Raw genomic sequence first — 22,332 nt, forward strand, 5'->3', positions numbered from 1 at the left:
TGATGGCAGCAGGCATAAGAAGCAAGGTACTGCAAGGTGTATACCATTGGCCAATTACGTACCTGGGACACTGGGACTTCTGTGAAATACCAATTTCATAAACGATGCAATTACCTCACCATCAGATCCTGTACCATGCCGATTCCATCCCGCAGCCAAACACATCAGTCCCAGGTAAAGACATTAAACTTTTGGAACATTTAAAAGTAGGTAACCATTTAAATAATGTGTAAAAATGTGCTTATTGTGGTATTCTTATAGAAAAGTTATTTGATACAAATGTGCAGGACCTGAAGACCCTGATTTGAACTAGTACTAAGAGGCTTTGAAACTTAGTGACTGTTCCAAGGACAAATCCCAGCTGCGGGCCAGCTCTCTCCCTCTCACCATCTTTCACCCCCAATCCTGTGCGAACGTTACCAAAATTAACGGGTTTGGCAGACCACCCTGCGAACTGCGGTTTCACTCCCAGGAGAACGACGACAACCTCAAGTAGCAACAAACTGCCGTCTGAAGGAAAGGATCGTTTGGGACGTGCTCCCCTTACCCAAGATGGTCAGTTTCTAGCCCTGGACACGAGGCACAATAAGAAAGGTCAGTGCTGAGGACAGATTCGCTCTCCATTGTGGTTTTACATGATTCAAAAGTGCCATCTTGGACCTATACCATTTTGCTTTTCAAAAGAAAAAGTTACAAAAACCGGTAAACAAAAAGTTAGTCAGCATACGGCTAAGTTTATATACACTGAAATTTACAGGTTTGTCATCGAGTGACTTCTGCCACAGACCACTGCACATTTGTCCCTAACAAAGCACAAAGCTCAAACCAATGGTCATTAGAAGTGACAATAGGTCATTGCTTTATCAACAAGCATAAAGATAGTCAAAAATAGAACTGTAACTACTTATCTTTAAATTTGCTGATTGACACAAGCAATCCCTCCCATTTCTGCAACTTCCAGTTGCACATCCTATTCTGATAGTATCTTTATTGATATTTCTGCCAGAGATCGCTCTTCTGTTGACACCTGAACGCAGAGAACTGTCGTCAACCACGGCGCTGATTGAGAGGGATTCCTCCGAGAAGCTATAGCCCATGCAAGATTCCTTGGCACTTCCAAAAGGACCAGGAGAGGACAAGGTTTCTCTTTGTTAAAACAGTGTTTTCAGCAGCATTATCCTCTTCCAACAAATTATAGTCTGAACGTGTGATGGGTGATTTTCACATAGCCCCCTTCTACCAAGCCGGCTTAGTGCAGCTAGACCATATGAAGATCCCCACCACTACCTGCCCAGCTGTTAAGGGACTACAGTACTGGAACAGTTCGCTGTCAAGCACTTCACAGGCTTCTTCCAAGGATAACAACATCCTTTGGAAATCCTTCCATTTTAGCAATTTCAAAACAACCCAGCTTGCTGTAAAATTCCAGGATTCTTTTATCATCTGGTCTCACTTCACAAAAAGCCCCACGGGAGCCTAAGAAGGAAGAAAGAAACAAAACATTGTAGGAGAAGAGCACAGACATAGAAAATATTACTGGAGTTCCCACCTATTTTTACATCTAAATGCAATGAAATCACTGACCCAATTCCATATGAATTGGTGCCCAAGAGACCAGATTTACGACAACATAGCTGAAGGGACTGTGCACTGTAGACATCCTGTCAGTCGGAGCAACCCCCCTGCACACCTTTTGTTTCACATAAAAGCAGCCTGGAACCAGCTCAGAAAAACAGCACTAGAAGAAGGCATCAAATCATACAAAGGAACCGTGAACCTCAGGTGTGCAGTAAGGCAAACAGCCAAGTCTTTCCCCATACTGAAAGTTTTAGGAATTACCCACAAGCATGCACTGCTGCACATAAGAAAAAGCATCATTACCACTGCCAGCAGCGGAAATATAAACATTTGTGCATTGTTCAAGATGTACAAATGTGTGCACTCATTGCCAAACTGCTCCCTCGGTTCTACCTAGCTTCTAATTTGCAGGAAAATGGCTAAAGTGAAAAGCTACCTTTTACCAAAGAGAGCACCAGAAGTTAACTATCCAATAACTTTTGCAATTATTTACCTAAATCTAGAGTGCCAATTTATGGCAGGAATCAAATATACTAGTCTGACATGCAAACACAGTATGTTAATATAACTGTCCCAAGTTTGCCTTACATCCTAGAACCAACATGGAATTACAAAACAAGTAATTTTGAGTGCAAGAAGCTCACCATTAGCCTTTAGAGAAGAGAGCAGGCAAGCCATCATGCTTTTGGCCACGCTTGGATCTGTCACTTTTTTGTGGATATCAATCTTTATCAATGATGGGAAGTTGGCAAGAAATGATTCTGGTAATACCTCTTGCTCTTCATGGAAGCTTAGCATTATTTTCTGAAAAGAGTACGAGAAACAGACATTTAATCATTACCCAGCTTTTCATTTTCGCTCACTTTTTTTAAGGGTGGCTGCTCTGCCAACAGACTATACCTCCAAACCAGCACATTTTTCATCTGCACCACTGATGGACACTTTGTTCCTTACCTGCTGAATTGCTCTCTGTTCTCCAGATGAAAAGGGCAGGCTACAGAAACTTCTCATGCTGTCAAGGGAGAAATGCAAGACTCCTTGCACGGCTTCTCAGTGTCCCGTACTTCGAATGAGAAAAAAATATAACCCAGACCTACGGCTGGTTATATCTGTTTGTGCATAGCTATTTCTTTTCTTTAGGTCACAACAGCCTGGAAACCTCTCATATCTACAAAATTATCTTTGACTACTTGCCCCCAAAAAAGGCAAATTTGTCTCTAGCTTGAAATAATCCTTGTTGATGACTGAAGGATGTTGTTGATCACTAAGGACTACTGCAATCACCCAAGAAGGTCTTTGGGAACGTGACATGAGATTTTAATTTCACGATTATTCCATTCCCCTGAGTTGCAAGTGATGTAACGCAAAAGCTGACAAAATCAAAGCTGAAACACTCTCAAGACATCCTCTCTATTTGTTAATAAATTTTAAAACCGTTAGGGAGCTGGCCCAAGCAGACAAGCCACCTAACTTCATTCATTCCTGTGTAACTGAGAGTCACTATTGTAACAACCCAGTGGGGTTAAGAAGCAGTTAGAGATGATGCATTCATGTCTCATGATCAATAACAACTAATCTCAGTAAAGGCAGACACCGGATAAACTTCCCCGACAGGAATCTAGATAGAACTGCAAGAAAAACTTACAACAGTGTGACACAAGTTGGAGGATTGGATTTTTCTTTCATGAAACAAAGAATTTTGTTTATCCAATGAAGTTTGGGCCTCAAAATGTATTTGAGTAAACTAGAGAACAACTGAACTGTATTCGAAGCCAACAATTTGAATCAAATTACCTAAAAAGCACAGGAAGGGAGCTTTTCAAACCAAAGTGCAGAAAGATTATCAAGAGGTAAGAAGTCTGTTGTAAAGGAAACCAAATCAAACTTATTCTGTGAGAAAATGTTTCCCTACATGATCTTCAATAACAAAGGCTTCTAAGCAACTACTGAATATTCCCTATCTTCCTTTATAGCATCAAAAGACTAAATGGATGAAATTCCACAGCATCTATCTCAAGTGCAAAGTACAAAGAACTCCTCTGTACTCCCAGGAACATCCCTCAAGCCCACAACCTCAAGAAACACACTTTTTCTGAGATACTGTAGGAGCAGGAGAAATCCCAGGGCAATGCACCATCAGTAAAAAATAGTCTTTAACATCTCATTGGAAAAGCTAGTTTATCAGAACAAAATACCTCTTGCTTTCCTTTTGAAGCTTTGCTCTACGTTTCTGGAAATTAAGTTGCTTTCTCCCTTACTGTACCTACTACAGGTCTGCTACGTATAGTTTCTGATATCTTTATATGCATTAGCTTTGCTTCAAAATCTAATTTACGCATACAGTTGAAGCACGCCACCATGCAAATATAGAAGAACCAAGTCATAAAACTTACATACTGCAGAATTAGTTGCATTTCAATAGTGGCAGTGTAGCTATTCAGACACCTTCTAGTCAAACCTGCCCCAGAACACAGATATGTGCTGTGAGGCTTTTTTTTTTTTTTTTTAACTATACTTCACTTCCCCTCCCCCCCCAACAAAAACATCCCTATGTAGTAAGCACTTTCACTAGTGTGACAAACACTTCATCCAGGAAGCTTTGCGCTGCTTGTGATCTCAGAGACATGGCCTCCTTTAAGACTTTGTCCAAGTCCCAGTCCAATAAAGCAAGGGCACGCTGCCAGATGCACCATTTTTGCTCTGCCCTCACCAGCTGGGGATTCCTTAGGAGGCCCACCAGTCTGAGAGCAGCCTTTCTATTCAACTTGCTGGAGAATACTTTTCAGAAAGCATTCTCTCCCTCTTGGGGGAAAAAAGGGCTAAGAAGCAAGAAGTGTTCTGGGCCTGCCTCTACTATAGCTTTGGCCACGCCTCCTTCCACCTGCAGGTATGGGTCTGCACCCCTGAGTATTAAATGCATTTCCTTCCTTGACAAGAATGCATCAGCTAGAGCTTTTCACTGTTTCTGATGACTCAGTAACACTGTTTTTCTAATTTCTTCCAAAAACAACCCAAGATATTGATTTTTAGCACTTGCTAAAGGTGACATTGTTTTGCACCATTTACAGTTGTGACACTCCACAAACAGCTCACAGATTTTAACATCAAACTTTAAACTGATGTGACTACCAAAAGTTGGTCTTAACCTGCAGCATGGGGAAAATAATACCTCATTTTGCAGGAGAGCAGAGCAGAAGCAATGCTTTATTTTCAAACTGTAATTTTCTCTAGATGGCGGATTACTACTAAAGTAACCTAGTAGCTGTATTACAACACACTGCTGTATCTGAATGGTGGTAAGTAATTTTACCATTACCTTCCTTTAGACACCACATTCATCAAAGACTTCATAAAGGTCAACAAAGCACAAAATGCAAAACAAAAACAAAGGCCTGCTTTGGGAAGATTTGAGTACACAGTTCTAGTCTCATGGGTTATACCAACCTCTGCCTCAGACAGCTCCTTGTCACTATTTGGTTTAGTGTATTTTTCTTGCATGAAAGGGATCCAAGACATTTTGCATTTCTTAATGAAAGGAGTCACATCAACTGTTCCTAAAGCATAGCCACATATGCCATCCTCATCTTCTAAGACGAAGCAGTAATCCAGGCTGAGGGTGAGCAGACCTCCTACTAACCTGCAGAAAGAAGTATCCAGATTCAATCAAAAGAAGGTCATTGAACAAGTATGCTCTTCAGGTACTCTGGAGGAGACTCTGAGGTTATCCAAAGAAGTCAGAGAGTCCTCCAGTTGTGGAATTAGTTTCTACAAAGCATTAACAGACTAATCAGCTGTCAAAACTCATCAATGAATAATAAATATATATGCACCTCAGGATCCTACAGTTCTGCACATGCTGCTCTTCTGACTTACCTTCTGCCTTCACTTTCTCTGCTGTCATCACCTCCTTACTCTTCTACCTTCTCTTCTGGTTATTTTTTGATACCACTCACACATCCTTTCTTAACTACCTCCCTGTCACTCACAGAGTGGCCTCTTTACAAAGCTCTCTCTAAATTAAACGCTCAAGACAAAAACAACAAAGAAGTAGCTCATTTTACAGATCAGGTGGTTTTTGGTTGGTTTTTTTTTTATTTTCATCTTACATTATAATTGCTTATTCTTTTTACAAGTTGATACAGAAAATTTGTAGCGTGTATTTTCAGAAAAAAAATCAACCACAAGACAGTCAGCAGGGAGACTGGGCATCAAAAAAATTTCTATGCTAGGCTGGAAAAAGACACCAGAAGGTAACTACAGTCTGTGAATACTTTCATTATATACTTTCACATAGTCTGAAATAATAGGATAGTATGATGCACAAGTTTCATGATACAGATGTTTCAGCTAAGTCTTTTTTCTACCAGCTCACAACTGGGCACCAGAGCATAAACTGAGACATACTGTTCACGGTATCTTTAAGAAACCAAAACACCAATTTCCCCAAGACCTACAGAGGGCAGATTTTTTTTTTAACTATTTTTAAAATTTTTTAGATCAAATGCTTTTTGCACTCTTTCCACACAACCGCTTTCAAAAATTCTAATTAAATACAGCATCAGGACTTCATCCTTCAGAACTCTCTCTGTAGGTCATTCATTCCTAATACATACTTGTCTCCAATTAAATCTGGTAAACTATGAAAGGGTTGATCAGCTCCATCAGCATACATTTCTCTGCAGATCTTATATACAGATGCCTAAGAGGAGAGAAGAGATGATTTCAAGTCACCAGTAATATTCAAAAGCTAAGAACTTCATTTTAGAGAAATTTTATTAACAGCTGCACTGCAAACTAGTATGGACAGGTTACAAGTTACACAGAACAAGAGTACCCCTGTATGACGGACGGTTTATCCTTCTCCCCTCCCCAAAAGTTAACTCTTAAAGTTGTCCATCAAAAACATTGTGTTTAAGCAGACTGGCTGGAAAGGCTGTAGGTTAGAACACCACAAGATTAATCCTGAGGGTTAGTTACTAAAAACTCAGTGAAGATCAATATCCTTGCTACACAGTCCCTTTTCACAACCTCAAACTGTAGTTCAACAATGTAACCACTGTGAAGGACAGGCATATCCTGACTTTCTGCATGTTAAAGGCTTTCAGGCAAATCTCTTCAAAGAGTAAACTTGTATCAGTCTCATTAAATAAGAAGCTTTACACTTTTCAGGAAAAAGACTTCACATTTGACATATCTCCAGGCTCCTTTCACAAAAAGAGAACTCCTCAGAAGAAATACTCTTTGCAACTGCATGCTTAACTGCATCACCAATTGTTAGGGTGGCTTAGAAATACCAATTCCATTGCCTACAAAGGAACAAACCAGCTTAGGTACAGTCCTGCACTAGGACATCAAAAAGGCTGCTTTATTGCCCACAAGAAGAGCACAGGACAGGGCCTAAAACTAGCAGGTAAGGGTCATGCCCTGTTTGTCTGACTGACTGGCTTCAAAGTCAGGATTCATTCGAGCTGCTGCAAACTCAGTCTAAATACTTATGTCTCAAAGGAAAGGTGTTTCATCCCAGTAGGGCTACAAATGCAAAGTTCAAGCCACATTAATCCTTACATTATTTAAATAGCACCCATAAAGAGTGTTAACTGTTGGTTGATACATTACTTTCAAGTATTCTTCTTGCTAAGCCAATAGGAAGAAAGCTACACTACAGATCTGTTCAGGCAATTAAAAAAAAAAAGGGTGGAGGGGACCTCTAATCTATAAAGATTAATACAAAATTCCTAGTTTCAAAGTATCAAACACTCTGAAACAGATTTGACAACAATTCTTTGAAAACTCGACCAAAAAATTTACAACTGTAATTAAACTGGTAATAACAGCTGAAACACCATCATATTTTACACATTTTACAACTCCATTTTGAGACACAAGATCAGTGTTCTGTCCACACAGCTCCGAGAATACCAGCAACAATTACCCCAACAATTGCTGAGTGAGCAGGTACCAGCACTTCCCCTGCGGTTAAGCCATTGCACACATTCCCATTGGAAAACTCCCTCTTCCAGAAGCGAACAGCCTTAACTTGCCTTTCAGACACAGGTAAGTCACTCGGATTTAAGAAGGTGGCAGGGTGTGACACTGGGAATCAAGCTGGGGGTGCAGGGGTACTGTTACATAGCACATTGCTGAATCACAGCCAAGTCACTTGACCTCAGTTTTTCCATGAGACTGTTTGGGCCTCGTGCAAGATACGGGGACATGAGTTTCATTCAGGGATGAAGGGATTCAGGAGTAACCAGTGTTGCTGCAAAAGGAAACGCATTGCTAACAACAGTGACAAGTGTCAAAAGCAGTTACCTCATCTTTAGGGAAGTAGGGTCGTATGGTGTACACTTTGGAAGTGGGTGTTAATGGAGGTGGTTGAAAAAAGAGGTCATTTGCCCCATCAATAGGCAGCAAACGCTGTGAAAACAAAACACTTAATATGACTGCATGAACAACAAAACCCATCACTCTTGGGTGTGCACTGCAGACTCCCAAATTAATATTTGCTACTTGCAGGCACCCCAGGAGAAGGTGGGGTTGGTATTCTTTACAAATGCAAAGACCTTATCTGAATAGAAAATATCCAATTGGTGTTTTAAAATATGCAATTGAAACAGCACATTAAGAGTCTGTTAATCTTATCTGCTTTAAAGTACTTTTTACCAATCATATCTACACTGTGTCTGTATAAGAACATAGAATGTCAGGAGGAAAGGTTTGGTCTGAAGAGGGTTAACTGGCCAGAGGAGACGCTTTATCCCAAAAGCAATGCGCTGACTCAATTTGCTGCGCGCAGAGCACCTGTGAGGGGGGAAAAGTATAGCGCCTGAAAAATCCATGAACAAATCTGAACATGGTATAAACAGCAATTTAAGAACACCTGCCAATTGAAGTATTTGCAACAAAGCACATTACAGCTTTACTTAGAGAGGAACCAAAATTTAGATGATTGTCTCTTTTGCTCATGGAATTCCCATTGGCAGACAAGCATGCGCGCATTGTGCAATTGCGGGCGCAGATAAAAAATGCTGTGCGACCTGCAAAGAAACAATGTGAAATGTACAACTAAAGCCGCTGCGCTTCGCATGCGCGTGGGACAGGCAGCATCTCCTTGAGAAATTACTGTAGAAAGGGGAGGAAAATTATTTTAAAACAAGCTGTAAGGCTAATGGGCTTTGGACCAGAAAGCCTTCGGCAGACCAATCCTTCCAGACCTCTGATGTGCAACAAAAGGTTTCTCATAAAACAAAGAAAATGTCATTCAGTTGTGAAGTCATATTGATACCTGGAACTCTCCTGCTAGACCACCTCTAAAGGCCCAGGGTTCTTGGTCTCCACTTAAGAACTGTGCTGAAGATTGACTACGACACCCTGTTGAGATCAGATCCAAGCGGAGAATGTTACGAGAAGGGGGATTTCCTGGGTGTCTAACATGTCCAAAAAGCTAATACACACTTGTGGAAAAAGCTCGCTAACTGAGCTAGAATCCAGGGCTTGGGGGGAGGCTGTAATAATGTATGATTTATAAAGAATTTGTGCTTGCGCACTAATTGTGGTATTCCGAATTTCAGATTACCTTTAACAAGCGAATCTAACAACACGTGAGGCGATGCAGCTAACACACCTCATTCCGGACCAAAAGGCACAAGAACAGTGCCACATACAATTACATAACCTTCCCAGACGTTTTGCACATTTTTTTTGGTGTATTTGGGGCAGAAACACCCACTTCATCTGTGAAAAGATGACATCTTGGAAGCAATGCAGCTTAATAGCTTCTATCACAAGTTTTATATCAAACAAATGCCATTATCACAGCCCCTTGAAAAAAATTGGACCTTTCTGAAGTCACATTTTAGTAATGATTGTTTCTAATCTTGTCAGAAAACTAGGACTGGCAATATATGCAAACAGTTTGAAACAGCTCAGGCAGCCAGGACAGTTGGATCAAATAATAGTCTTGCAAAAGACTATGCAGATTTAGATAATCCAGGCTGTACCTTCACAATGCTGTTGGTGTGATAAAAAGCTAAATAGTGTTAACCACAACTAACTCACTATTTCAGTAGTGTACCCCATTGGCCACAGATAATACGAGCCTTGCTTTTTTGCATCTTGATTTTTTTCCCTCCTCACACACCAGGGTCCTGGCTGATCAACAAGCCACAGCAGGCCCACTGAAGTGCTCAGCTTACGCTGGCTTTAGAAACTAAACTTCCGTTAGCCATTTGACTTTTAATACTGTTCGTCAGCAAGGCCCCACCAGCTTTCACCAACTAACATAAATGTCAATTCCAGAGGAAAAATAAGAAGTGTGGTGTCTGGAGTGGAGATTTCAGTTACCCGCCGAGTTTCCTGACAAGATGAGCAGCGCAAATTTTCTTTTCCTTTTGTAGACAGCAATCTACCTCCTGTTCGCGTAACAGTCTCAGATCAGTACAGACAAGTATGTTGTGCTAGTCAGAGAGTCCCAAAGTGTGCCAAGTTTGACATTTATGAGAGTTTAGGAATACATGTTAAATATACAAACTACCCTAAGTACGGCAAATTTTAGAAACGATCCAAGCATCAGAATTGAAGTTTGGTTTATTCCCACATTTTAGAATTCTCATATAAAGACAGCCTTCACAAGATTAGTCAATAACTTGGAAGACGGTATCTGTCTGCCCTTTGAGACTACCACTTAACTAGCACTTCCAATTATTACAGTAAAGAGCTGTGTGAATGAAGAGCTGTATAAATGAAAAACATAGTTAATGCCTTAATCGCTGCGCAAATGTGACTTCAGTTCATGCCTATTGCACATCTAATCTATCTGAGCTGCCTCACAGACAAAACCTTTCCATTTTAATTAATTAATGACGACGCGCTGTGTACATCTGGCGCTGTCCATCCAATAGCAGTAGAAACTTGTGCTGAGGATTCTCCCATCTGTACACAATGGGGAAGAAGACAATAGAAGTCATTAGTAATCCATAGTACTGTACAGCCACACTAATTTTAGGGACTGAATGCTAGCTGGACTTGGGAGGAGAGGTGAAGAAAGCGAACATCCAGTGGACCATTGAGCACACCGTTGTGAAAACTAAGTTGTTTGGATTTGTTATGTACTTCTTAGCTTTATATAATGACACATTTTATCAAAGACCTTTGCTGCATATGTATTCACACTAGTAATAAAATGCAAGTTGAAGATAAAAGCACTCCCTCTCACAGAGGCACTGTTAGCATAAGAGTATTAAACAGTCAAAAAGTCCTGAAATTCATTTTTCAACTGTCTAATATCAGTTTTGATTCCAAACTGGAATAGAACAGTGCTGAAGTTGACAGAGCTAGTATTTATAGAGTTGGCTTCTAATATGAACTATTCCAAGTACTCGATGCATTTGAAGAGTTGAACCCAACTTTACGGGGACAATGGAAACTAAAGAAGGTAGCCCGACAATTTGAAATGCAGCCTTGAGTTTAGCCCTCAGTGTTTACAGATTACAAGAATCACTGTTGTCTTTACAGAGCTTTGGCTTGGAGTTTTAAACAGCTTAAATTAGCAAGAGAGAGGACTCTTTCTAGCTGAATGTCAACATACAGCAAGAATAGTAAAGTTGGGGGAGCTGTGTCACACTAGTCTTAAAAACGCATGAACTAAAGATTTTAAACAGCATTAGGCAGAGATGTTAACACACTAAAATGCTGTCAGGTTTTCCTTTCAAGTTAGTTTTCTTCTCTGTACCTTCTTTATCAAGCTTACATATAGGGATCAGATAGTTAATAAGTACACTATATAGGAAGTTGTTGAGCATGGACTGACTTCATGACTTAACAGGTCTCCTCTGTCTCTGCTTAAGTCTGCCAGTGTTTAAGAGTATCATCTAAAGACAATCCAAACACTAGGACTAGACCAAGGTTGTGTAACGGTTTACCACTGCGAGATTTGCGACAGCTACAAAAAGTGTGACTTGAGACCATCAGCTTTGCTGCCTGCTGTGTATGTCAAGCAAGTCCACAGCATATTCCTTAGAGTTGGATTGAAACCTGCAAGTGAAATGAGGTCACTAGAATTACCCAGGCCATGCTGGTGCTATCCGCCAACTTAGGATGCCCCAAAAATCTTTCAGAACAAAAACAAACAAAAAAAAAAAGAAAACTCCCAAACAATAAAACCCCAAAAGCCACGCATTAAAGAAAAATAAAATAAAATTAAAAAAAAAAAAACTGTTTCAAAATCAGTTTAAGTCTCAGACTAAATCTGTCTAGAGAGCTCCACAATTTCTACCCATTACCAAAAAGAAAATAATCAGCAATTTGGAAGAGTGTTTAAGGGAAATTATTCTGCACCAGAATAGCCTTACGCTAAAGCTCGCATGCGCACAGGGCTGGGAGGATCGGCTTCCTCTTGGCCAGGCCCATTGAAAGGTCACTTCTGCTGTTGTTCTGTTGAAGACAGCAACGATGTTACCATGACAGAGCAAGCAGCAGATGGCTGATGTGGTCACATTTCGTAGTGTCATTTCCAATTGTAAACCAGGGTATCCAAGGAGTTACATGGCATAGTCCAGTGTGCATTCAGTCAAGAGTAAGTTAAAGTCAACACTTACGTGTCAGATGAGATTCAAGTTTCATTAGCCCAAGAAGAAAATCAAGGTCTCCAATCTTAAAGCATCCAGCAGACTTCACTTACAAATATCAAAGCAAATTCACAGCGACCATTGCTTCAAGTGATGAGACAGGAAAACCTTTAAAACAGGGTCAAACCAGACCCCATGCCCAAGAAAACACATTTGCCTAATACTTCGTTTTCCCCGTGGGCTAATTAAAAACAAACAAAAAAAATAAATATGCTATCTGGGATTATAATGGCTCCCAATGCACCTACCTAACCACTGCACAAAAGATTTCACCATTGACATAATACTCTTGATATCCCAGACGTAGGAGTACATGTCATAAAGGATTGTCCTGTTGGCACAATTGGAGAGGCGAGTGAACATCCCCATCACCAAGCTGCACATCTCTTCAAACTTGGCTGCTCGGTTACGCCATTCTTCTATCTGTGAATGGAGGGAGAAGACCCACAAGATCAAACACAGCCTTCTAGGTAGGAGAGGTACTCTAAATATGGAGGAGGACTACACAAGACATTATTTTACCAGCATGGACTACTACACCACATAGAAATCATAGATATTCTCTGTTGTTGTTAGGAGTGAGGCCAGTACGCAGACACCACACTGCCTTCATAGCTATATGGCACTATAGGGCTTAAAACAGCAGGTTCCACTGGAGGAGTGAAAATTAGTATGACCTGCAGTTAGTTGTACACTACCCTTTCAGGTCCTGGGAAACAGAACGCCAGTCTCTACTACAGACAACAGATAACACTGCTCAGGATTTTGATTTAAAAGCAGAGAAATAAGATTCAGACTCACTTTTTCAGCGTCCTTTCCTTTGCAATTAACACTGACAACACTGCTATTTGCTCTGAGCCACTGGAATTCTCTCAGCATCTGCGCACCTTTGGGCCCATGTTCATAAGGAAGGTAAAACAAGTCAGCGAGAAGCTGCAAGTCCTCTAAAGTCACTGGTTCTACTGTGTAGAGAGGCTTTTCATTTGGCCCAGGCACAAACTGTTCTTTGTTAATTTGCTCATCAGTCTGCATAGGTGCAACGTCACTACTAGAGTCTTCCTGCATAGACATCTCCGGGGACTTTGATTCAGCTATGCTCTCCTTATCAGTATCCATCGGCTTCAACTCCTCTGCCATCTTGGCTTCGGCAATATCTGTCAGGATATGATTAGCATTCTTGTCTGTGTCATCTTGTTTTTCCACCACCATGTCCATTGGTTCCTCATCAGATTGCTTCTTCTCTTCCTCCTTTACCAAGGCCGGTGGCTCACTGCTCAGCGCCGCCCCCTGACTCATGATGGGTTCTTGGTAAACTGTGGTAACCACAGTTGCTGCATTTAACGAGGACGGTGCCACCAAAGGCCCCACATCCCCTACAGTCGTTTTAGCACCACTGTGAGCCACCTGCCTACCTGAAAAGGAGAAGAAACAAGTTTGGAGTTTTCAGTATCTCCCAACTAACATTCAAATCACCAACTTCTGCAAATCCCAGATGATTCTGTTGCCACTGCAGGTGATCAGTGCAGCTTTCCCTTTGAGAAGAAAAACCCACAGATTCTACCTCAGATCCCAAGCTCCCATTGCTACAAGAGTGGTGTACACTGCTGGAAAAAACCCAGCTGGTTTCCGCAAACAGAAACTTAGAAAAATAGAGCCATCTTAAAATAACCAGAAGAACATGGACTCTTCTGGTCCAGAACTAATGTTTACAATAATCTAAATTCAAAAAAAGACTATTTTTCCTATTCTCTCAGGTCCCATGGAAGTCTAGTAACAATTGCAACTAGCAAGATTCAGACTCTTTCCTGTCCTGTATCACACATGCCAAAGGATCATACGTCAAGGTTGCTTCTGCTGATCAGCTGTGGCACTACAGGCACGCTGCAGAATGTCAAGCATTCTTTCTCTATTAAGGTTTCTCCAATCAGTAAGGCAGAAAATACTTCCGACCAAGAAGTATACAGATTGCATGAATTTGCAAAGTAGTTTTAACCTAAATGCAAGTACTGAACATTTAACCCCATTTTTCTAGCAACAACAGAACAACACAAAATTGGACTCACTGCTGTATTGCTGAGGTACTCCAAATTCCTGCAACCATTCTGTTAGAGCCAACTTCAGGGCCATTTGTGGGCTGTAGAGAACATCTGTTTCAATATCTTCATCGCTGCCCTCATTTTCCAGTTTAATCTGGATAGAAACTGTACTGTCTTCAGTATCAGCTACAGAGAAACGTTTTAAAAAGTTACCACTCAAGTTTCATTTAAAATAGAAAAAAAACAGTCACATTAGACCAGGCGTTCAAGAACTCTCTAACAGCCTTACTTCACAAAGGAAGACAAAGTATTACATCCTAATTAGACAAAATGGAAAACTATGGTCATCATCAACGTCAACAGAGAAACAGTTACACAGAAACCAGACATTCTGGCATTCTGTTTTGGTTTTGATGTGAAGTGTTTCTATTCCAATGAAATCAAACCCATGGACACTTATGTCAAATTTGGGCATTAAAACTTCTTGCAGAGAGTGCTTTTTATAAAACCACAGATAACTCTTAAGACTAAGAAATTCTCTGATAGCATACGCTACAGATACTTCCTAGGAAATCAATAAAACAATCTGGATGCTCACTATCTTTCAGGTAACTGCCATTGACTTATGGGATAGAAAATGCCAGGTGATCTTAAAGAGTTGGTGAGGAAAGGCTATAATAATTAAAAAAACTCAAAACTATCAGTATGAATTATAGATCTTGGACAGCAGTTACATATACTTACTCATCACCACATCTTTTCTCACTCCATTCATATTAGACTTGTACCAGGTTGCAAGCGTGTGAATAGCAACATAATTGGCTTCAAATTCACAGTTTGGATTGGTCAGAACTCCCTTCAGTCGAGGGATGAGCTCAGTTGATCGACCTTTGTAAGGCCCAAGAAAAAGCCTTTTCTGATCATAATCATTAGCATGAATGTTATCCCAGATAACTGGTGCTCTCCTGATGATCTTAGAAACTTCTTCGATGGATTCTACTGGAATGTCTTTGGATACAACTTTTGGACCTAAGAGTGAAACAAGATAATCACAGGGACTGGCGTCTACTTGAAGATTCAACCCCCAAGTAGTTGGCCAGTTTATTTTACTAAATACTTATATTTTTACCTGTCCACAACACCTCGATGCCAGGGAGCAGCTTTTCTCCTACAGTTCGTAAATACGGCGACTGGGCAACATTTGGATAACAGAAAGTTCCACAGTACTCTGCACAGGAAAAGAGAATGTCACTGTTAGTAGAAGGATGCACACATGTGACAATATACCCAACTGTCGCACAAACACATTAAGAACACTACCCTGGAAGAAGAGAAACATCTACAAAATTAACAAAAAGCCCAGAAGTCTAAAGTATAAGTAAAAAGGACATTACAACTGATACCTAGCATAAAGATCAGAAAGGAAAAGAATTTATTTTAAACTGCTCAAATGTCAAAATTAGGAAAAAACTAATAAAGTCAATCAATGGAAGGGTAGGTTACAGCAAACATTATGCAAGAGAATTAGAAATCCTTAGTCTTACTATGAAGTGTAAATACATAAAAAAATATTAACACCAGAACATGTGTCTCTTGAAAGTTAAAGAGCAGGTATGCAACAGAACCAAACAACTGCAGTGTAAGGGGATAAACAAATTAATTACGATGATAACATTGCTACTGAGCTGAATTTTCCTTGCAGCAACGAACAACTCTGAACACGGTGATTCTCTCTTCTTTACAATATTCTTTCAGGTGTTAGAGGAAGCTTGCAACTTAAAGCCATGACTGGACCTGACTGCAAGTCATCAGGTATTTTAATAAAGCACTTCAGTGACTAGTGCAAGTGAAGAATCTCATTAACAACAGGTATCAGTGATAGACATGAGCACAGACTGTGTCGCATCTCCACTTTAAGAAAATTCTAAGAAACTAGCAGCTAGCCGAACCAAAAAGCGAGAAGATTTTGGTACAAGTTAAACAGAAGTCTTCCTTTAACTTACTTTTCAGTTCAAATTTCTTGAGCCATTCTAGCAAGCTGTTTTCTTTGATTGGCATTAAGCCTTTCAGAGACATGTAATTTGGGAAAAGCTTTGCATATATTTGAATTATCTCTCTTTATAAGCCAATTTCTTCAAACAACACCAAAATACTCCTTAAGCGGTTATTAAATATAAAACCAGCTTTTCAACCAGTAAGATAACAGCCCCTCTCCTTTAAGGTTTAACTAAATGATTCATCTCTTTTACCTGTAGGACAGAACAGGAATGTGTCTGGTTCTCCTAGATATTGATAAATTTCATTTGTGATTGAGACTTGAGCATGAGCAAAGGAGCTGAAAACTTCTTTGTCTGCTGCACACATATTGTGATCAATATCATCAAACAGCAGCGCAAAAGATCTGCAGCCAAACTGGGAAACCTAATATGAGAGACAAGAGCAAAAGGTTTAATTTTTCAAATTATTTTTATTTCTTTTTTTAAATGGAACTGTAGAATTTTTAAAAGAAAAAGCCACAAGAATGGGGGAGAAGAGGTAGCGAAGGCAAGACAGACTTCGCTACTTATTCACAATGAATGCCTATCTCTGACCCATAGCTCTGCTTCTCTCAAAGATCAGACCTCTCAAGACCTGCAAACCGTTCCAGCTTTAACAACCCAAAGCTCATCTCAGTGGACAGAGACCTGGAGAAAAGCTCACTCAGTAACAGCTTTTAGACAAACGAGTCAATTAGGAGACCAAAGAAGATGTGCATGTCAGGTCTGCCTCTGAAGGCAGTTATCATGGGTAAGAGTTCTTGCTTTAGAAATGCAACTTGGCTTTAAGGTCAAAAATACTGAAGACCAGCTCCCGAGAACAGCCATCAGAATCCAATACAAGACCTTCTTGTTGTAAACCAAGATGGTAACAGGCCACTTCTACAATGCACCCTGAACTTGTTCAAAGGCATCCAAACTAATGTTAGTGTTGAAAACATTAAAGAAGCTAGGGAAAAGCTGCAAGAGCAAGCAGGGTACTGAAATTTTCAAATTAAGTAGCACTGCAACCATGGTAAGTTTGCATCAGGCTTACCTGGTCTAGCTTGCGTTTCAACGTGGATACCTCTTTAGGATTGGAGAAAGTGATGTCAAGTCCAGGGGAGATTGCATAGATGAATTCTATTTCATGTTCTCGCGCAGCTGATATTAGAGTCATTAGTTGCTCTGGAAAAAAATTTGAATATGTCAGAAGATTTCAATAATTAAAAAATCTCAAACACCATTATAAGTAAATTGTAAAAATGAAGATGCCTCTACTACCATAATAATAATAAAAAATTATAATTTGCTGGAATTTCTTCCAGGCAGCAGAGATCAAATTATCTGAAGAGTTCTCAGATATCATGCCAAAGACTGTAACAACTGTCCTTGTGTTGTTATTGTCCATGTTAAAAATCTCTCAAAGATCTAAAAAATTCTCTTTATCTCAATGTTGCAAGACACTGTGGATGTCTTTTCTACAGTACACACACCAACAGTTCTCAAATTTTTACTTTTTCCACAAAACTTAAGAAACAATTCGATGTAGTAATACACAACACCACCAATGCATACTATTCATATGACTGCAGCTCAGAGCACATGAAAAAGGGCTTTAGCATCACCAGACAGAAGTAATTGCTTTAAGAAACAAATTTCAAATTTAATCTTCCATACAGTGAATAAGTAGAACTATTTTTAGAATATTTAACAATATTCTGCAGTATCCTTTAGATTATATTTCTGCAGTGATTCAAATTGGCCTCCAAGAAGGATTACTTAATTTCAAGCAAGTATCATTTTTCCCCTCACCCAAGGAAAACGATAAGCCCCACAGGCCTAATACAACACTGTAGATCCCAGAAATGCCTGAGGTGGATAAAAAGCCTCACATGGCTTAAACGGGTCTTTTACATTCCAGCTAAACAGTCAGAAGCTGTTTTTCTGACTGGTGCTCTCTTCATCAAGACAAGCACTTAACGAACCACAAAAAAGGGCATGCTTTTCAATAATCAACCTTTTCTCTTTCTAGAAGCAAGTATTTTCTACTTCAAAATATTGCCCAGATGTTCAAGAGCCAGAGGAATAATTCTGAGCAACTTTTCCCTGAAAAAAAGGCTATCTTGTAAGATAAAGCCCTAAAAGCAGTTTTAGTCATCGATGGAGTTATAGGTAAAAGTAAATGGCACCTGCAAGGTATTAAGAATAGGTCTCCACTCACCTTTGGAAAGAGCTACTGGGATTAAACACACACGAGCATATACAGCAAAGACCAATTCATTCAGGTGTCTACTTAGAGAAAACACAGAGGGGAAATAAAGTCAATTACCTGCTTCCTCCACAGAGTACATTTCTCGCCAGAACATCCTGTGCTTGTAGTCATCCTTTGGAGCATACAGGTATGTATTTAGTCCCCACTTCTGAAGTCTAGAAACATCGGAAAAAAAACTTAATTGCGAGAACAACCTATAAATTCAGGAATTCTGCATTTTACTTGATACAGTTCTAATTATTTTATTTGATCTAATTTATTTTTCTTTCCTCCACTGAACACTGTGTTATACTATTCACAGTTACTTTACGCAGAACTGATATCAGACACATTTGGTTCTGGAAAGACAGAAAAGTAAATATGAGCCCTCAAGTATATTGATATTAGGCAAAAAACTGCTCTAGGTTAGAACAACCATTCTTATCATGCTCAAGAGGAAGATTATGATTATATTGTGACGGAATGTGCTGCAGTATGAGGAAGCATGACTTGCCTTCTAAAAAGTTCTTTCCTCTGCTCCATAACCCAAGGTCTTCCATAAAATCCTATGGAAAACAAGATTAAAATTACCCAGTCAGATGTTAGATTATGCCTGTTTCATAAAACATTATATTACAACCCACCTTTTTCTTCCTCTTCTGCTATATTAATCAAAAGGCTTCCCAAAGGAGAAAAAATAAAAATCCTGTTAGCATTAGAAAAGTGTAATAACCTAAACTGATCTAAATTTAAAATGCAATTAGAATGCATTTAATTCCTTATGATCTAAGGTCTTATAATTTTGGCCACTGAAGCAATTAATTTTCAGAATCCAAACTGTATTCCTGAGCGTATGCCCTTGACAAGTCAGCATGACTGTAAGAGCAGACTGAACAGTCATAACCTAATTAAACTATCGCTCCCAACACCTACAAAGTAGATTTTACTGTAATGTGAACACTGAAGACACTTAAAAATTTCTACCAGGTCAAAAACGCTTAACTGGTGTACCAATTAGAATGGCAAATACACACATAGGTTATATAAATACATATTGAGGTAAATTATGTGTAATTAAAAAAAGAGCACAAGTGAGTCAATCAAATGCTTAGGATTTCATTCCTTTTATTTAGTTGAATAACAACCTTGTCAAAATTAACTTGCAAACTGGTATCTTACTTTACAATTCCCACATCTCTGCAAACTAAAACTGTGTCTTTGAATATAAAAGCATCCACACAAAGTATATTCAAAGTCATGGAATTCCACGGAAATTGTAACTGCTTCTGGTTTTAAAACTAATCTTTCTATTCTAGAAACATAATATTTTAAAAAGCACTCTCAATGCACTCTTAGTCAAGTAAATTCCCTTAGACCTATGGGCAAACAGTTCAACCACAAGTGGGCACTTCAAAATAAAGCTTCAGCTTGGCAGTCTGTGCAAAGAACAGAGACTAAAATAACACTGAAATTTAATAAGCTCTTACTCTCAAACAGCACAGCCACTCAGTGATGAATGATGCTCCTAATACACAAAGCTCCCAAGTCCCCAAAGAACACCAGTTCAAAAGGTAGACAATATCTTCCCTTCTAGAGCTATTCATCATTGTAAATCTGTAAATATTTTGACCTCACAGAGGTCAAAAGACACGTTCCTACAACCTTTCAGAACTCAAAAACTGATGCAACTGAAGCATTTTCTATATATCAATAAGCAATTAAGTCCTTTAAGTGAATAATGTTCTTTTAAGCTTAAAGCCCGCTCAAGGTTTAAGAATCGCACAAAGAGATCTCAGACTAACTGGCACCACGAAGTGGCAAAGTCGAGTAGATACTCCTCCTTACAAACAGCAAAGTGACAAAGAGAGGACAGTTAAACAGAGGAATAAAAAAGTTACAAGGTATGAAAACCTCCAAGTTTATTTCACACAGAACAAGTTTCTAATGTTCACTAGAGTTCCCTAATGACTAATGCTGCCCTAAGGAAGCTCAACAACCCACAAAAGGAATGAAATACTGTGATGCCTAATAAGTACCACTCATGACTCATAACCCGTTCAGAATCCCTTTGCCTTACCTACTACTGCTTCAGACCTACTAGCCTAAAGCAGAGCAGAGGCCTACTATAAATAAATAAATCAGATAACAAAAACTTATTAGGTAAGACTGAAGAGAACATGCTAATCTGAAGCAATACTTTTCCACCTGTCACCATATTTCTTAGATTACTAATGTTACCAAGCTGATGACAATTCGTGGATCTTCCTGTCCAACTAAGAATTGACCCAGTTTGTATTACTCCCTCGAGACTGTGTATCAGGTTAACACAAATTCAACAGATCCTGTCAAATACCTCACCCCACTCACCATGCTCTCCATTACTAAAAGCCAGAAAATCCTGGGAGTAGAGCAGCAAAGCTCTACATCCAGCACTCTCTGAGACCTTACTACTCCCCTAAACAGCAAATTTGATATCTGTCATAAGCTCTTCACACTCTTAGAGTGCATCTTGAGTATTTCCGCCCAGTATTTGGCCAACTCCCACCTCCATTTGCTACCTCCTTTAATCTCACCATACCTCTAGTCTGTGTTAACTGGTGCATTATGTTTAAGTATCTACCTATACTTCTGAAGTTAATCCCTGTTTTGCTCCTACCCCTATAATTCTCTTGAGTCACTAGAGGAACAGATGTTTTCACCCACTACTGTTTACCTCATTCACCACAACAGGGTGTTTCTGTTTTTGGTTTGTTTGTTGCTGTTTTGTTGCGGTTTTTTAAATACTTATTCCTTTTCACACACATACATTAATGTTAGACTGGTTACTCTTAACTAGTGTTAGTGAGATTGCTTCAGCGGGCAGAGGCCATTTTCTTGCTGTTCTATGCAAAGTAGACAAGAAAACCTGCACCAAAATATATGCAGAGAAGATTAACAATGTAACTCATACAACAAGAAAAATTTTTACAATATATTCAGTGGTTGGGTTTATAAAACCTGGATGAATAGGTGATCCATAGTCAGGGTGCACTGGCAGGAACATGAAAAACCATGCTGTTATAATCTACTTTTCTGTTCATTGTTATCTGTCTCCAAAGCCTTCAATTTAGCATCTATCGTCACAGAATACTATTAACAAAGCAAAGACATCTATCTCCACACGGACTGTATTTAAGTCCTAGTAATTGCTAAAAAATTAGCATTAGCTAGGCCTAGTGCAGTTAGCAACACGACATTTGCAGGAGCCAAATAGTCTCTTCCTTTTAAAGATATGAACAAAAGGCATTCTGCAAGCAATGCAGATATTGACTTTGATAAACACGCTGTTTCACTCTCCATTCCATCTGTTAATCATTTAGATCTCTTACTGAAGAGTCATTATAGGTACAGAAATAATAGCAGTCCACAGGAATTTAAAACGATTCCAAATCAACTATGATGCTAGAAATAAACCATTTTTCTTGCTGGCTTTCAAACATCTACCTCAACTGATCTGCCAGAAATACAGATAAATTCTGTAGTTACTGAGAAACACAAAAAGAGTCCTTTTATTCTGCAGCTTCTGCAACAGTTTAAACCTTTCAACACTGCAACTGTGCCAAAAGATGGAAGAGGACCGTTCTACAGTGCAATTAAAGTGTTGTAACACTTTAGAGAACAGAAAGCACATAATATTATTTCCAGAACAGATGTCTAAGGAATCACCTATTCCCTACCCAGAAAACTGAATCTGAGCCTCTGGCATGCAGAAAGAGCATGTACAGCTGGGATAATCGCACAGTGGCTGTTCTCTCTCTCTCTCCCACCTCCCCCTTGAGACGCGT

The 22,332-nt window shown here is 39.5% G+C and overlaps 1 protein-coding gene across 1 annotated transcript; it reads right to left on the bottom strand.

The window, feature by feature from the left end:
• Positions 1–536: 536 nt before the first annotated feature.
• Positions 537–19,074, bottom strand: MGEA5 (meningioma expressed antigen 5 (hyaluronidase); the record flags this gene model as incomplete). The annotated part of the gene is made up of 15 exons (XM_009874857.1): positions 537–1,476; positions 2,223–2,382; positions 5,023–5,215; positions 6,192–6,277; positions 7,891–7,995; positions 8,864–8,949; positions 12,452–12,626; positions 13,005–13,615; positions 14,267–14,425; positions 14,984–15,268; positions 15,369–15,467; positions 16,489–16,660; positions 17,312–17,442; positions 18,587–18,684; positions 19,023–19,074. Coding segments are annotated over 15 exons (2,549 nt in total), but the record flags the coding sequence as incomplete, so codon positions are not given.
• Positions 19,075–22,332: the final 3,258 nt, after the last annotated feature.

The sequence above is a fragment of the Apaloderma vittatum genome, unplaced genomic scaffold (genome assembly GCF_000703405.1).
Source record: "Apaloderma vittatum isolate BGI_N311 unplaced genomic scaffold, ASM70340v1 scaffold25368, whole genome shotgun sequence".
NCBI lineage: Eukaryota > Metazoa > Chordata > Aves > Trogoniformes > Trogonidae > Apaloderma > Apaloderma vittatum.